Source organism: Chiloscyllium plagiosum, unplaced genomic scaffold (assembly GCF_037043375.1).
Source record: "Chiloscyllium plagiosum isolate Xiang-an unplaced genomic scaffold, Cpla_swu_hap1 HiC_scaffold_2, whole genome shotgun sequence".
Classification (NCBI taxonomy): Eukaryota; Metazoa; Chordata; class Chondrichthyes; order Orectolobiformes; family Hemiscylliidae; genus Chiloscyllium; species Chiloscyllium plagiosum.
The window spans coordinates 67,801,354-67,817,709 of NW_028270140.1; the positions used below are offsets into that span (position 1 = coordinate 67,801,354).

Sequence of the window (16,356 nt, forward strand, 5' to 3'; positions counted from 1 at the left end):
AAGAAGCAAAAATGGCCTTCAGTAGAGTGAAATGCTCTTCTTGTAGGATGTGGGAGATTAGGGAAAGTTTACATGTTACTGAGGATTATATCTGCAATAAATGCCGTTGGTTGCGAATCCAATCAGATCTAATGGATTGGTTGGAGAGTCAGTTAGAAGCAGTGAGGAATTTACATAAGCAAGGGGATGTGATTGATGGCAGTTATAGGAAGGGAAAAAGTTGCAGATACAGTCACATAGATGGGTTAACTCCAGGAAAGATAAGAGAGGTAGGCAGGTAGTGCAGGAATCTTCTGTGGCTATCCCCATTTCAAACAAGTGTGCTGTTTGGAAAATGCAGGGGGTGATGGATTCTCAGGGGAATGTAGTATGATCAGCCAGGTTTCTGATATCGAGACTGGCTGTAATGCAATGAGGGGTAAGTCGGGTTCCAAGAGATTTATTGTGTTAGGGGACTCTCAAGTTCAAGGTACAGATAGACATTTCTGTGGCCAGCAGTGAAAAATCAGAATGGTGTGTTGCCTCCCTGGTGCCAGGATCAAGGATGTTTCAGAGAGGGTGCAGAATGTTCTCAAGAGGGGAGAGGGCCCAGCAGGAGGTCATCGTACACATCGGAACCAACGACATAGGAAGGGAAGAAGATGAGATTCTGAAGGGAGAATATAGAGAGTATAGGCAGGAATCTAATAAGAAGGTTGCCAGAGTAGTAATATCTGAATAGTGAGGGTAGGAATAGAAGGAGAAGGACATGAAGGAATAGAATGTAGGGAAGTCGGTGGTGACATCTTGAAAAATGTCCATATTACAGAGGAGGAAGTGCTGGACGTCTTGAAACGCATAAAAGTGGATAAATCCCCAGGACACGATCAGGTGTACCCTAGAACTCTGTGGGAATCGAGGGAGGTGATTGCTGGGCCGCTTGCTGAGATATTTGTATCATCGATAGTCACAGGTGAGGTGCCGGAAGACTGGAGGTTGGCTAACGTAGTGTCACTGTTTAAGAAAGGTAGTAAGGGCACACCAGGAACTATAGACCATTGAGCCTGGCGTCGGTGGTGAGCAAGTTGTTGGAGTGAATCCTGAGGGACAGGTTGTACATGTATTTGGAATGGCAAGGACTCTTTAGGGATAGACAACATGGCTTTGTGCGTGGGAAGTCATGTCTCACAAACTTCATTGAGTTTTTTGTAAAAGTAACAAAGAGGATTGATAAGGGCAGAGCGGTGGACGTGATCTATATGGACTTCAGTAAGGTGTTCAACAAGGTTCCCCATGGGAGACTGGTTAGCAAAGTTAGATTTCATGAAATAGAGGGAGAAATAGCCATTTGAATATAGAACTGGCTCAAAGACGGTTGTGGAGAGTTGTTTTTCAGAATGGAGGCCTGTGACCAGTGGAGTGCCACAAGGATCAGTGCTGGGTCCACTACTTTTCGTCATTTGTATAAATGATTTGGATGTGAGCATAAGAGATATAGTTAGTAAGTTTGCAGATGACACCAAAATTGAAGGTGTAGTGGACAACGAAGAAGGTTACTTCAGATTACAACATGACTTTGATCAGATGGGCCAATGGACTGAGAAGTGGCAGATGGAGTATAATTGAGATAAATGTGAGGTGCTGCATTTTGGGAAAGCAAATCTTAGCAGGACTTATACATTTAATGCTAAGGTCCTGGGGAGTGTCGCTGAACAAAGAGACCTTGGAGTGCAGCTCCTTGAAAGTGGAGTCGCAGATAGATGAGATGGTGAAGAAGGCATTTGGTATGCTTTCCTTTATTGGTTAGAGTATTGAGTACGGGAATTAGGAGGTCATGTTGCTTCTGTATAAGACATTGGTTAGGCCTCTTTTGGAATATTACGTGCAAATCTGGTCTCCTTTCTATCGGAATGATGTTGTGAAACTTGGAAGGGTTCAGAAAAGATTTACAAGGATGTTGCCTGGGTTGGAGGATTTGAGGTATAGGGAAAGGTTGAATTGACTGGGGCTGTTTTCCCTAGAATGTCGGAAGCTAAGGGGTGACATTTCGAGGTTTATAAAATCATGAGGGGCATAAGACCATAAGACATAGGAGTGGAAGTAAGGCCATTCGGCCCATTGAATCCACTCTGCCATTTACTCATGGCTGATGGGCATTTCAACTCCACTTACCAGCATTCTCCCCGTAGCCCTTAATTCCTTGTGACATCAAGAATTTATCAATCTCGCCCTTGAAGCCATTTAGCGTCCCGGATTCCACTGCACTCCCCGGCAATGAATTCCACAGGCCCACCACTCTCTGGCTGAAGAAATGTCTCCGCATTTCTGTTCTGAATTTACCCCCTCTAATTCTAAGGCTGTGCCCACGGGTCCTAGTCTCCTCGCCTAACGGAAACAATTTCCTAGCGTCTACCCTTTCCAAGCCATCTTGTAAGTTTCTAATAGATCTCCCCTTAACCTTCTAAACTCCAATGAATACAATTCCAGGATCCTCAGTTGTTCCTCGTATGTTAGACCTGCCATTCCAGGGATCATCCGTGTGAATCTTCGCTGGACACGCTCCAGTGCCAGTATGTCCCTCCTGAGGTGTGGGGCCCAAAACTGGACACAGTATTCCAAATGGGGCCTAACCAGAGCTTTATAAAGGCTCAGTTTCACATCGCTGCTTTTATATTCCAACCCTCTTGAGATAAATGACAACATTGTATTCGCTTTCTTAATCACGGATTCAACCTGCATGTTTACCTTTAGAGAATCCTCGACTAGCACTCCCAGATCCCTTTGTACTTTGGCTTTATGAATTTTCTCACCGTTTAGAAAGTAGTCCATGCCTGTATTCTTTTTTCCAAAGTGCAAGACCTCACATTTGCTCACGTTGAATTTCATCAGCCATTTCCTGGATCACTCTCCCAAACTGTCTAGATCCTTCTGCAGCCGAAAATGTGTTGCTGGAAAAGCGCAGCAGGTCAAGCAGCATCCAAGGAACAGGAGAGTCGACGTTTCGGGCATAACCCTTCTTCAGGAATCCTTCTGCAGCCTCCCCACTTCCTCAGTACTACCTGCCTGTCCACCTAACTTCGTATCATCGGCAAACTTCGCTAGAATGCCCCCAGTCCCTTCATCCAGACCATTAATATATAACGTGAACAGCTGCGGCCCCAACACTGAACCCTGTGGGACAGCACTTGTCACCGGCTGCCATTCCGAAAAAGAACCTTTTATCTCAACTCTCTGCCTTCTGTCAGACAGCCAATCCTCAATCCATGCCAGTAGCTCACCTCGAACACCATGGGCCCTCACCTTACTCAGCAGGCTCCCATGGATAGGATAAATAGACAAAATCTCTTCTCTGGGGTGGGGGAGTCCAGAACTCGAGGGCATAGGTTTAGAGTGAGAGGGGAAAGATATAAAAGAGACCTTAGGGGCAGTGTTTTCACACAGAGGGTGTACATGTATGGAATGAGCTGGCAGAGGAAGTGGTGGAGGCTGGTTTAATTACAACATTTAAAAAGGCATCTGGATGGATATATGAATAGGAACGGTTTGAGGGATATGGGCCAGGTGCTGACAGATGAGACTAGATTGGGATATCTGGTCGGCATGGATGAGTTGGACCGAAGGGTCTATTTCCATGCTTACATCTCTATGACTCTAAGTTAAAGCAAATGTTTGCGAAATAACTGGGAAGTTAACATGCCAATTAGCCAGACATACAATTGACTGGATATCAGGTGTTAACGGAATGATTATTAGATGCTGAAGCATGGTGCGATTTGTATCAGAACATGCTTTCCAATGTTAAGGCTTATTAAAATGTAGCTGTGTTTTCAATAGTGACATTTCAACTGTGGAATTGTTTTCTTACTCATTCGTAAGATGTGGGCATCGCTGACTCGGCCAGCGTTTATTTCCCACAACTAATTGCCACGAGGGCAGTTAAGAGTCAACCATGTTGCTGTTGGTCTGGAGTCACGATACAAATCGCACCATGCTTCAGCATCTAATAATGTTGTGCTTCCCTATGATCCACATTGACCTTGCCCTGGTGCTCTTCTTACCCAATCTTAATCTTCTTAATCTTTTATTTCCCTCTATTTCTCCTTGTGCTAGAATCACTTCCTTCCTTGATACATAGACTGCTTGGATTCTCTGACTCTGGTCTTTTGTGCATTCATTTATTTCCCTAGGCACTACTGAATGCAACTATCTTCAGTTGTCTATGTGTTTAAAATCTACAATTTCCTCCCAAGTTCACTCCACCTCTCTACCCAAGGTCTCAACGTCATTTCTTCTTTAAAGATTTTTGATCATAATTCCCAATATTTCCTCCTTTGGCTTGGTAGCTGTTTTTGTTGCAGGTTTAAGGTGCCTTAAGAATACTTCCCATGTTAAAGGCACTGTATTCATGGGCGGAAAGAGAGAAATGAGGCAATAAATGGGGAAAACAGGATGTAGAAGAAAGAAAATAAAGCAATATGAAGGACTTTTTATCCATTGTAGTGATAAATGTGGAACATTAAATAGGAAAAAATATACGTATTAAAGTAAGAGAACCATAATAGTGCAGTATAGTCTCGCATGAAAATTAATTCATGCGTTGAGTCACCAATGGGGAAATGGAAACACCACTTTATCCTTGTGTTTCATAATTTTACTCTCACAGTATTTTGTGACCATTCTTGTAAAATAGTACACAGCAGTCTGTCAGATTTCAGTACATGTTATATTCATGAAGGGTTAGGAATTATTCTGCTGTGTGCATGTCACGGACTCCTGACAGTACAAGACATTTCGCCCATCAAGTCAGCACGAATAGTCCAAAGCATCCTACCCACATCCTATCTCCATAACACAGTATGAAGCAATTTTTTTTAAGCATGACCAATCCACCGAACATGCACATCGGGACTGTTGGAGGAAACTGGATCACCTGGCGGAAAATCATGCAGACACATGGAAGATGTGCAAACTCCACACAGCCAGCCAAGACTGGAATTGAACCTGGGTCCTTGGTGCTGTGAGGCAGCAGTGCTCACCACTGAGCCAACCTTGTCAGTCTGCATCAGGATATCACTGCAGTTCATTGTATTTACTAAACCAATAACATTTCATTCTATACGAATGGACTGTGTGAAATACATTCAATGTCAGCTTCAATATCATTCTAAACCTTTGATTATTTTAAATCTTGGATACCACAATTCATTATATGGTGGTATAAGTTACTTGTGTGCAAATCCCAAGCATATTAAAACAAAACAAATGCTGAATTACATTGAGAAAAATCAATCTGAATTAGTGCCTAAGACAGAAAACAATTGAGTGAATTGCATGAAAACAAAATGTCACCTCGACAGAAATAAGTGCACAGCTAGTCCAGGATGAAGTGGGAGACTGATGTTGAGATGTTTGAAAGGTTTAGTCAAAAGTGCAGGTTACAATCAGTAGAAGGCACTAGTGACAAAAGAAGCTTTTCAAATCTTTTTCAATATCTGGGAGATGCATGAGGGCAACAGTAAAAACACACATTTTTAAGTAATCTAGCAAGCTTCTCCAGCCACAGTCAAACCACCAGGCCCACTAAAATGAGTTTCAAAGTTTCACTCAGGAAACAGAGTGACCCTCTTGACTATCTTTTAACAAGATTCAGAAATGTAACAAACAAATATAAATTCAAGGAAACAGACCAGAAAGTAACAGGTCAGTTCACTCGGGCTCTGCAAACCAAATGTACGAAATGTTCTTTATGTACAGGACATGTTCACAGTATTGCAAGCTCCCCTGCCAAAGTACATAAAGTCAGGAGTGGACAGATGAACATACTGACTACCTAAATAGTTAAGTCAAGGAAAAGGCAGCAGGAATGACACAACATATAGGAGGAGAAAGTGAGGTCTGCAGATGCTGGAGATCAAAGTTGAAACTTTATTGCTGGAACAGCACAGCAGGTCAGGCAGCATCCAGGGAACAGGAGATTCGACGTTTCGGGCACAGGCCCTTCTTCAGGAACACAACATATAGGAACCTATGAAACAGGATCACATATAGATCATTTGGTGCCTTGAGCAAACTTGACTATTCAATGAGATTGTTGTTGATCTGTTTATGTTTCAAATTCCACACTCCCCTCTATTCTTGATAACCCTGGATTCCCGTGCCTAACAAGAATCTCTCTGTCTCCATTTTAAAAATATTCAATGATCCTGCTTCTACTGCCTTCCTGAACTGAGAACTCTCTGACAGAAAAGAATTTTCATCTCTGACCTGAAAGGGTGACCATTTATTTTGAAACAGTGTCTTCTAGTTCTAGATGAACCAGAAGAGGAAATATTCTTTCCATCTCCACCTTGTGAAAACCATTCAGGATCTTAAACATTTTAATCGGGTCATTATTCACCAACGTTGCCTCTAAGTTGCACAGCTGCTTGGATGTTGCGTGCATAACGATCAGCGTGTTGATGTCATTCTCAGTATTGACATCTAATTTGGAAGCTGCTGCCACATGTGGATATCAGAGGTAATTAGAGGAAATATTGCTAATTCTTACTACACGGCGGTAAACCCTTCTAATTAAACCAAACGCACAGAAAAGCTCACCTTGCCTCATAGTCTGTTAAAGTGTGAGTGACAGAATTATCCAAATTCCACTATTTAACAAAAAAATTATTTTATTCTTTAACTCTAAAACTGAACAGTAAACAACTATTTACAACTGTAAGCCTCCTTTCTCTTAGAGATTTGTTATCTACCCCCCCAACCACACCACACCACACCACACACTCCATAATAATCTACTGATCCAAAAAAGCCCCTATTGAATTTACAGCAAATCAATGATCAAAGTCAGTCAGCGGCTGTCATTAGCGGTGGTGAGCTTTCTCTTTGTAGATCTCCCTGGGTCGTCTTTGGTCTTTTATTGCAAAAATGTTCCATTTGAAAAGGTACCTTTTAGAGAGATGGTTTTTGGGCAATCTGTCTGACAATGGCAGCTGGTCTTCTTTCGCTGGCTAACTATTCAAACTTCCTGCTTTTTATACCCAAAAACATTGGATCATTTTATTGGTTCAATGTTGTCAAAACAGTCAAACTCAAATTTGATTGGCTTTTAGCATCTTGGGGCCTAACTTAAACTGATTGTTTTCACAGCAGTTTGAATTTGACCAATGAGCTATCTAGGTTACAGCCAAAATGTTACATCTTTCAATTGTCTAGTATACTCTGTGACATCACAGGTATTTGCTAGATTTCTCTCTCTCTTAAAGATACAGTACATACCTTCAACTTCATAACACAATCACTGTTCTAAATTTCACTGGAAGCTAGCCCAGGCTGTCCAACCTATGCTTACAATATTAGCCATTCAAATCCATGTTTCTTGCAGCTCTAGAGACCCGGGTTCGATTCCAGCCTCGGGCGACTGCGTGGAGTTTGCACCTTCTCCCTGTGTCTGCATGGGTTTCCTCCCAGTGCTCCAGTTTCCTCCACAGTCCAAAGATGTGCAGGTTTGGTGAATTGGCCATGCTAAGTTGCCCATAGTGATAAGTGCATTGGTAGGTGAGTGGGTCTGTGTGGGTTACTCTTCGGAGGGTCGGTGTGGAGTTTGAGGATACAATAGATATGTGAACCACTCAAGTGTACAAAATGTCTGGAGTGACAGTTCCCAGACTGGGAAAAAAAAATCTCTCAACCATTCAGATCAGAAAGAAAACGAGAAATATGCCCCCACCGTAAATCTGAAATTTGATATTGGAGCACAGAATACCGGCGGCACAGTGGTTAGCACTGATGCCTCACAGTGCCAGAGACCCGGGTTCAATTCCCGCCTCAGGCGACTGACTGTGTGGAGTTTGCACGTTCTCCCCGTGTCTGCGTGGGTTTCCTCTGGGTGCTCCAGTTTCCTCCCACCCTGTGCAGGGTCAGGTGAATTGGCCATGCTAAATTGCCTGTAGTGTTAGGTAAGGGGTAAATGTAGGGATATGGGTGGGTTTCGCTTCGGCGGGTCGGTGTGGACTTGTTGGGCCGAAGGGCCTGTTTCCACACTGTAATTAAATCTAAATCTAAATCTAAAAATCTAAACCATCATCCTGTTCAAGCTGCACCACAAGATCTTTCCTGACACTTTGAAAGGAAATAGATACCTCCTGAAAAATGCTTTGCAATCAGGCAAGATAAACCTGCAGTAACTAGTAGAACAGATTCGACAACTAGGAATGACCTAAATTTGGAGGAGTCACAAATGAAAAGATGTCAACTGAATGGTCTCCATCACTGAACAAATGGTCCTGCTACCTTGAAATTGAACAGTTGTGAATTCCGTAAATCATGAGATGAAGGAAGTGTCATTGGATATTCAAAGTTATATACCCATTGAAATATGCCCTCTAATTTGAAGCAGTACTGGTCCAGCTGTATTTTAAAGGGGTCGTCATTGATTTCCTCCATTGTGGAAGCAGGCCATTTGGCACTGAGTCCACACTGACCCTGCAAAAAGCATTCCACCCAGACCCTTGACCCCTCCCCTCTCCCTGTAATGCTGCATTTCCCATGGCTAATCCAGCTAGCCTGCACATTCCTGGACAATATGGGGAATTTAGCAAGGCCATGTCACCTAACCTGCACATCTTTGTGTGCAAAAAAAACTTCCTCCTACTTTAGACTTGGGGAGGAAACCAGAGCACCTGGTGAAAAACAAAGCAGACATGTGGAATGTGCAATCTCCACACAGACAGTTGCCCTGGAATAGAATCCGGGTTCCTGGCTACAATGCTCAGCACTGAGCCACTGTGCTGCCCTAAACGTTGTGAGATACTTTGAAAATTTTCAGTGCCTTATCACTGACATTCTGCGAAGGTGTCAGTGATTCACCCCTACGTTAATTACCAAAGGGAAAGTATGAAGGAGGAACCTCCCAGAGATGGATGGAAGCAAAATGCCAAGAGTGTCAGCTAGAATGAGTAAATTCCAATGTTGTGAAATGTAACATTAAAATCCAAATGAATAGGTCACACTTAGATAATGAAATTCACGAGGCCAATATTGAAAGACAAAACTCTTGATAGAAATGGAAAAATAAATAATTTGGAAAGTTCAGGTAATTAAAGAAGATTTCCATAAACTTAAAGCACTCAAGCGGAAAAGTTAGAGAAAGAGTTGTTGTCCTGGAGAGAATGAAGGCTGAACACAACATAATATGCATGCTGGAAAGGAGCTTATGGAAGAGAAACATGGTTATAAATTCCATCATGGCAGATTGTGAAGTTTGAATTCAATAAAATCTGAAATTAAGACCTGGTGTCATGGTGATGACAAAACTATTTGAATCGCGAATGTGAATTCTGTGAATTGTCGGAGAAATGTATCTGTTTCAAATCCAGATACACTATAATATGGTTCAATCGTAACTGTTCTCGAGACATTTAGGGATAGGTAATAAATATTGGTCTAGCCAGCAATGCCCACATCCTGTTAAGAGATGCAACTTTGACAGTAGAAGAGATTCTTTGGTCAAAATATCATCAGCCCGTGTTTTAAAAAGAAGAAATTGAAAAAAAAAGAGTACCAGGACTGAGCTGATGCAGCTTAACAGTATTTGACAGTTTGGAGAATGTTGTACTGCAAACTATTAATGTGAGAAATGTTGGAGCATTTAAAAGAGGAAATAGGAAATACAAGAACATCAGTGTAGTGGCCAAAGCAGGAAGCTGAAAATCGTAAAAAATAGGCACACAGAGTAATTGGAAGAGAACCATGAGACAAAGAATCATAATGTCAAGCTTGGTCAAAGACCAACTGTAGTGTGGGATGAAGAGGCACGCTTTTACTTTGAATAATGTACTTTGAATAATGTTTTTGAGAAAAAGAAAACAAGACATAAGAAAAACTTGAAGTTTTTTTAACTTTTTAAGTGGAAATTATGTTTATATAGTTAATTTATATAGAAGCTAATCCCCTCTGATTCACACATATATTAGTACGGTGGATACTACATCACTCAGTACTGCACTCCAATTCTGCACAGCTCATGGATAACTTCAATTTCAACTTGGATGTTAGCTGCAATATTTGTACAAAACAACGTGATTATCTCGAAGAGTAAGCTTCATTTCTAATAAGGCATTACCTGGCTTTGGGTGGGATATGGAAAGTAGCTGAGTGAAGGAAGGTCTTCCAGTTGTCATCTCGAAGTCGATACTTGACTGGCACCGCAACCTTAGCTTCAGAAGTACTCTCAATGCAGTAACACGTTAACGGATTATTCATAGTTCCAATAGGGCAGGAAGAGAAACTTTAAAAAAAACTTGTATTTGCGATTCAAATCGTATTCGTGAATGTAAAATACCCAGTTAGTATCCTGTTGTAAAACAGAACAACATTGTGGACGCTACGTGTGAGATATCCTTGATAAATAGAGAACTGTTCCGAAATGTCAAAAATACTATTTACGATAGTTTCGAAACAAACAATCATTGCAACGTATACTACGTCGATGTTGAATTTTCAGACTGGAACAACTTAAAGAAATTGTGTTTTAAATCGATAAAATAAGAGTCGCTGTCCAAACAGAAGGTACGGAGAGCTTTAGATAAATGGTCCAGTTTTGCAGGGGTGTGTCTCAGTGGCTGATGCAGGCGCACGGCGACGTCCGTGCTCTCAGAGTCGGTGCTGCGAGACGTTCGAGCAGTTTGTATCCAAAACAGCGGCGTTTCGTTGCGTATGCTGCTTTCTCCTATACCTGTGCTCTCGACATACACACGGAACAAAGCAAGCAACAATCTGCCACCATTATACGGTATGAGTTTAAAGGGACGTACGTACGCTCTTCTGCTTGTTTTTTTTAAACTGTCGATTGGTACATTGTAAGCTTAAAATATTGAAGCTAGAAAATTCCAGTGTATGATGGAACGTTAAGGTCTATGGAATAAAAGTAGATAGTGACTGGCGGTCAGTGACAGGCCCATCTTTCCATTTGACGAGTGCCCCCTCACTTGCCGAAGCCTTGGCACACTGCAGTTGCTATAGGAAACGCTGGGATTCCTGGGCGCTTTGTTAATTATGTGATTTTATTAGAATCAATATGATTGAACTCGTAACGAAAATGCTAACTTAAAATTCTTTTCACGTTTCACATTCAAAATATTTGAACGTGTATTGAATGTTTTAAACCACAGTACTGCAAGCTGGAGCTATTTCCGGTAAATATGGTAAATTCTTCAGTTGATGCTCAAGGAGACTGGATTGGATATACTTTCCTGCCATTGTCAATATTGTGATTGCCACTTAAAACAGCATCTTCAATTTATTATATATTGTAATGTAACAGTTGAATGCCTCGATTCAAAATTTAATGAAACGCCTCTGTCATCCCAATATTGAATGTTTGCTGAGAATTCTGGTTACTCGGATATTACGTTTGCAGGAAAGGTTCAGAATTCTTACTTTTCAGCAGTTGTTTGCACTTGCATCCACTTAATGGTTATAAGACACTAAAAGTAATTACCATAATATTATTTTATGAAACATATTTTAATAGGTGAATATTTAGATTGGTTCTGAATGATTAGCATGAAGTCTACAAGCAAAGTACCAAGCAAAAAAGGCAGCTTCCATATACAGGCTGAATCTCTTTTGACTGAAGCTAGTGTGCAAAATAACTACTGGATGATCTTTAAGTAAGCATGGAGTGTTGAGACTGTGTGGCGTAAACATTGTGTTTTCTTCTCCACAAGGCCATTACTTCTAAATCTAGATTTGTATGGAAGCTATAGCACAAGAACAGCTCATTTGACTGACCCAGTCCAATGAGTAATTATACTTCAATCAAGCCTGTATCTTCTCCTCTTCATGTAATCCTATAAGCATAACCTTTCATTTCTTTGTTTTCATGTAACCTAACTACACAGAACAGAAAGACATGGATGATACACTTAGAAAGCAATTAAAACACGATCAGTTTACAAGAGGTAAAAAACCTTCTGTATAATGTGTCTTGCAATGGATGAAATACGATATTGACTTTTAGATGAAAGTCTTTCATAGGCCTTCAGCAATGCAATATGGTAAACAGTTCATCAAGCATGGATTCCAGAAACTGAGCTGAGGATATTGAAAAATGTCTGCAGTGTATTTTCCACATCAAAGGTATCTGAATAAAAGTTAGTCGTAGTGAAATTGTGATTGAGTTTGAAGACACACTTATAGTTTAATGCTTGTTATTCTGATGAACATGCTTGCAGTTACCTAATTAAAGTTGATGCTTTAATGAAGGCTTCATATTTAATAAATTTTGTGGATCTGACTTTGTAGGATTGCAGATACCTGGACAGATATTTTAGAAAGCGGTCAATGAAAGGACATTGGGACATTTGTTTCCATAGCATTTCTTGGTAGTTGCATGTCTTGTAACAACTGTTTGCTCATTGGAGACCATATGCCTGGTTTCAATTTCTACTTGAGGTATTGTTGATGACCAGCCTGCTGAAGAAAAGGAGCTTTTTGGCTTAGCTGACCTGATTGTGGAAAAATCCTTTTTGTGAATCCAGAGTGAAACCTGGTTGTCCTCTTGAGGAATACTGGGAAGAATACTTAATTATGTGTTTCCAAAGGGATCTGAGTTTGCAAACCTCTCAACACAACTGCCTATCAACATTCCCTCTATGCTGCATGGCCAGGCAACTGCTCCAAAAGTCTGCGCATGCCAACTTGTGTATGATGCCTTTCCCAGCATTGACTTCTGATTTTGGAAGCCACTGGCATCATGGACTTTACACGTTCCCCCAGAAGAATAAACAAAATTTAGGGGATTGTAATTGCCTATGTTTGGTGACACTTTCTACATGTGCCAGAATGTCCAAATGACAGCCATCTGCAAATCCCACACCTTATCCTTTTCATCTTTAATCACCCTTGGTTAAAATCTTCTTTCCCCCAAAGTGAATCCCTACAAAGAAAGCAATCCACTTTCTACCCTGTCCAATTCTTCCCCTATTGGTGTTTTTGTGTGTATGTGTGTGTTTTGAAGCATTAAGAAGGGTAAATATTTATACTGATTTTTCAAACAGTATGTTAATTAGCCTTACATTATTGCCAAGTAAGTCTTATTTTCACTTTAATTATTTTGTTTCTTGAAGATACCATGTTGATGGATATATTTATTCTAAATCTAATTGGTTGCATTGCTAACTGGGTAAACATTATAAATTTATGTTGTGGTTAATGCAGTAGTGGGAATAAGATAGGGCTTTGAAAGTGCACTCGCCCAAACTCAGCTTTAAATATATATTTTGAAATTCCTGAAAGAATACTGTATGGTAGTTACTTGGGATACAATTTATAATCTGAATTGAATTGAATTGAATTGAATTGAATTGAATTGAATTTATTGTCACATGTACCAAGGCACAGTGAAAATACAGGCAGATCACATAGTTAAGTAGCATAGATAGTAAATAATGGGTAACAGCGGCAAAAACAAAATCACAGGTCCAAGCGAATGTTAAGCGTTTGTGAGTCCATTCAGTATTCTAACAACAGTGGGGTAGAAACTGTTGCGAAACCAGCTGGTGCGTGTGTTCAGACTTCTGTACCTTCTCTCGGATGGTAGAGATTGTAGAGTAACATCCTGCTGAAAGTCAATAATGAATTCCTTGGTTTTTGCTGGCATTGAGAGCTAGGTTGTTCTCATTGCACCATTTTTCCAAGTCTGTTTCGTCGCCATCTGAGATTCGACCGACTATGGTGGTGTCATCAGTGAACTTGTAAATGGCATTAGTCTGGTATTTGGCAATGCAGTCATGGGTATACAGTGAGTACAGTAGGGGGCTAAGTATGCGTCCCTGGGGGACTCCAGTGTTGAGTGTTAGGGTGAAATATTGTCCCCAGTCTTCACTGACTGTGGCCTGTGGGTCAGGAAACTGAGGATCCAGTTGCAGAGGATGGGGCTTAGTCTGAGGTCACTAAGTTTAGTAATCAGTCTCGAGGGGAAAACCGTATTGAAAGCTGAACTGTAGCCAATGAGTAGGATTCTTATGTAGCTGTTCTTGGTGTCAAGATGTTCTAGGGAGGAGTGAAGGGCAAGTGATATGGCATCTGACGTGGATCTGTTGTAATCTTCCAGTCACTCTGAATTCAAATATCTTATTGATCTTACCAAGGATCATAACATCTTCGCCTTTTGAACTGTAAATGTATAGATGATAGTTGTAAGGAATGTATCTAATGATAGGGCGGTAATGGTTTACAGATATTGTTGCTGGACTAGTAAACTAGAGATCCTGGTAATGGACTGAGTTCAAATCCACACCACAGCAAATGCTGGGATGCAAATGCAAAACAAATCATGAAATCATTATTAATTGGCATAAAACCCATTTGCTCCATGAATGGCCTTTAGGGAAGGAAACTAGCATCCTTACCTAGTCTGGTCTACATGTGACTCTTGCAATGTGGTTGATTCTGTGCAATGCCTAGCAAGCCATTCAGATATACCAACTGTTAGAAAGGATGAACTGCAGAATGCTGTTCACCACCACCACCTTGCCAATGAGCAATTAATGCTGATCCAGCCAGACCCCATATAAATAAAAAGCATTTTGTCTTGAATCTGCTGTCATTCAAAAGATTGTTACTTGATAATGACACGAGCCCAACTAGGTTCAGTCTTCATTAGTTTGAAGAGAAAGGCTGTTTCTATTTATCCCAATTGCCTTTGTAAATTTATTTGAAAAATGCTGGTTTCCATATTCAAAATATAATAGAATTGTTTATTGAATATAATTAAATTGTTCTATATGGTGTGGAAAGTTTCTACTTGCTTTATTGTACTTGTTAAAAGTGTTATAATCCCTGAGCAGGTTAATATTTTTACAGAGTATGTATAGTGATTGGGAAGGATTATACCAAAGATGTGCAGGCTAGGTGGATTTGACATAGAAAATGCAGGATTATAGGGTAGAGATGTGGATCTGGGTGGTATACTGTTTGGAGGTTAGGTGTGGGCTGAATGGCCTGTTTTCACCCTGTACAGATTGTATGATTCTATACAACAAGGTTTTAAAATTTTGAGATATTTATGACAACAAACAATCTAAAAACAGCCTCTAGGATTTAATATTGAATTTCAGAACTTGGCCATATCAATGCTCCTAATTTTTTTAACATTTGCAACCATACAACTCCAGCAGCCTTGTATTGCTATCTTTTTTTTCCTCAATAGAGAGATCCCATTTTCCCCTTCTCACATTTTAACCTATATATATTTTCTATCCATATCTCCCTTTCATCACAATTAACAACAGTTTGTCCTTGGAACTAGGCCCCACGCTATCTGTTCCTCTTGCTGCTCCTCGACTGCCATCAAAGATATTAAAAATATTTTTTCCAACCCTTTTCAGTTCTGACAAAAGTTGTAATGGATTTGAAACATTTAACTCTTTTTCTCTCTCCATAGAGGCTGTTGGATCTGCTGAGTTTCTCCAGTATTTTCTGTGTATGTTGTTTTTATTAAACTAAACAGAAGAGACAGTCAGGTTGTACGTTCGCTCACTGAGCTGAAAAGTTTATTTTCAGATGTTTCGTCTCCATACTAGATAACATCATCAGTAAGCGTCTGGTGAAGTGCTGGTGTTATGTTCTAGTTTTTATTTAGGTGTCTTGGTCTCTCTTAAGGTGGGTGATATCGTTTCCAGTTCTTTTTGACAGGGGATGGGAAATGGGGTCCAAATCGATATGTTAATTGATGGAGTCCCAGTTAGAATGCCAGGCCTCTAGGAATCCCCCAGTGTGTCTCTGTTTAGCTTGTCCTAGGATGGATGTGTTGTCCCAGTTGAAGTGGTGTCCTTCTTTATCTTTATATAAGGATACTAGTGATGGGTCATGTCTTTTGTGGCTAGTTGGTGTTCATTTATCCTGGTGACTAGTTTTCTGCCTGTCTGTCTGATGTAATGTTTATTACAGTCTTGCATGGTATTTTGTAAATGCCATTAGTTTGGTTGGCTGTTTGTACAGGGTCCTTTAGGTTCATCAGCCATTGTTTAAGTGTGCTTGTGTGCTTAAGTAGGTTTGTGAGCCAAGGGGTCTGAGTAGTCTGGAAGTCATTTCAGAGATGTCTTTAATTTATGGTAATGTGGCTAGAGTTTCTGGGCGTGTTGTGTCTGCTTGTTTGGATTTGATGTTGAGAAATCGTTGGACTGTGTTTATTAGGTACCTGTTCTTCTTGAATATGCTTAATAGATATTTTTCTTCTGCTGTTCGTAGTTCCTGGGTGCTGCAGTTTGTTGGGGCCCGTTGAAATAATGTCCTGATGTAGCTCCATTCGTGTGTGTAGGGATGATTGCTTCTGTAGTTAGGCATCTGGTCTGTGTGTTGCTTTCCTGCAGACAC

The 16,356-nt window shown here is 40.6% G+C and overlaps 1 protein-coding gene across 5 annotated transcripts in view; it reads left to right on the forward strand.

Annotated features, from left to right (window-relative positions):
- The window catches only part of agtpbp1 (ATP/GTP binding carboxypeptidase 1), a 330,136-nt gene that overhangs the window by 12,086 nt on the left and 301,694 nt on the right, over positions 1–16,356 (forward strand). Inside the window, exon 1 of one of the 5 annotated variants that reach the window (XM_043713120.2) lies at positions 10,470–10,768. The exons of 1 other annotated variant lie outside the window; for it this stretch is intronic. In XM_043713120.2, coding sequence (XP_043569055.1) covers positions 10,693–10,768 — 76 coding nt within the window. In that variant the 5' untranslated portion in view covers positions 10,470–10,692. Of the gene's footprint in view, positions 1–10,469; positions 10,769–16,356 lie in introns of those variants that run through there. 3 more of the 5 variants (XM_087997543.1, XM_087997536.1, XM_087997550.1) reach the window with 3 other exon arrangements.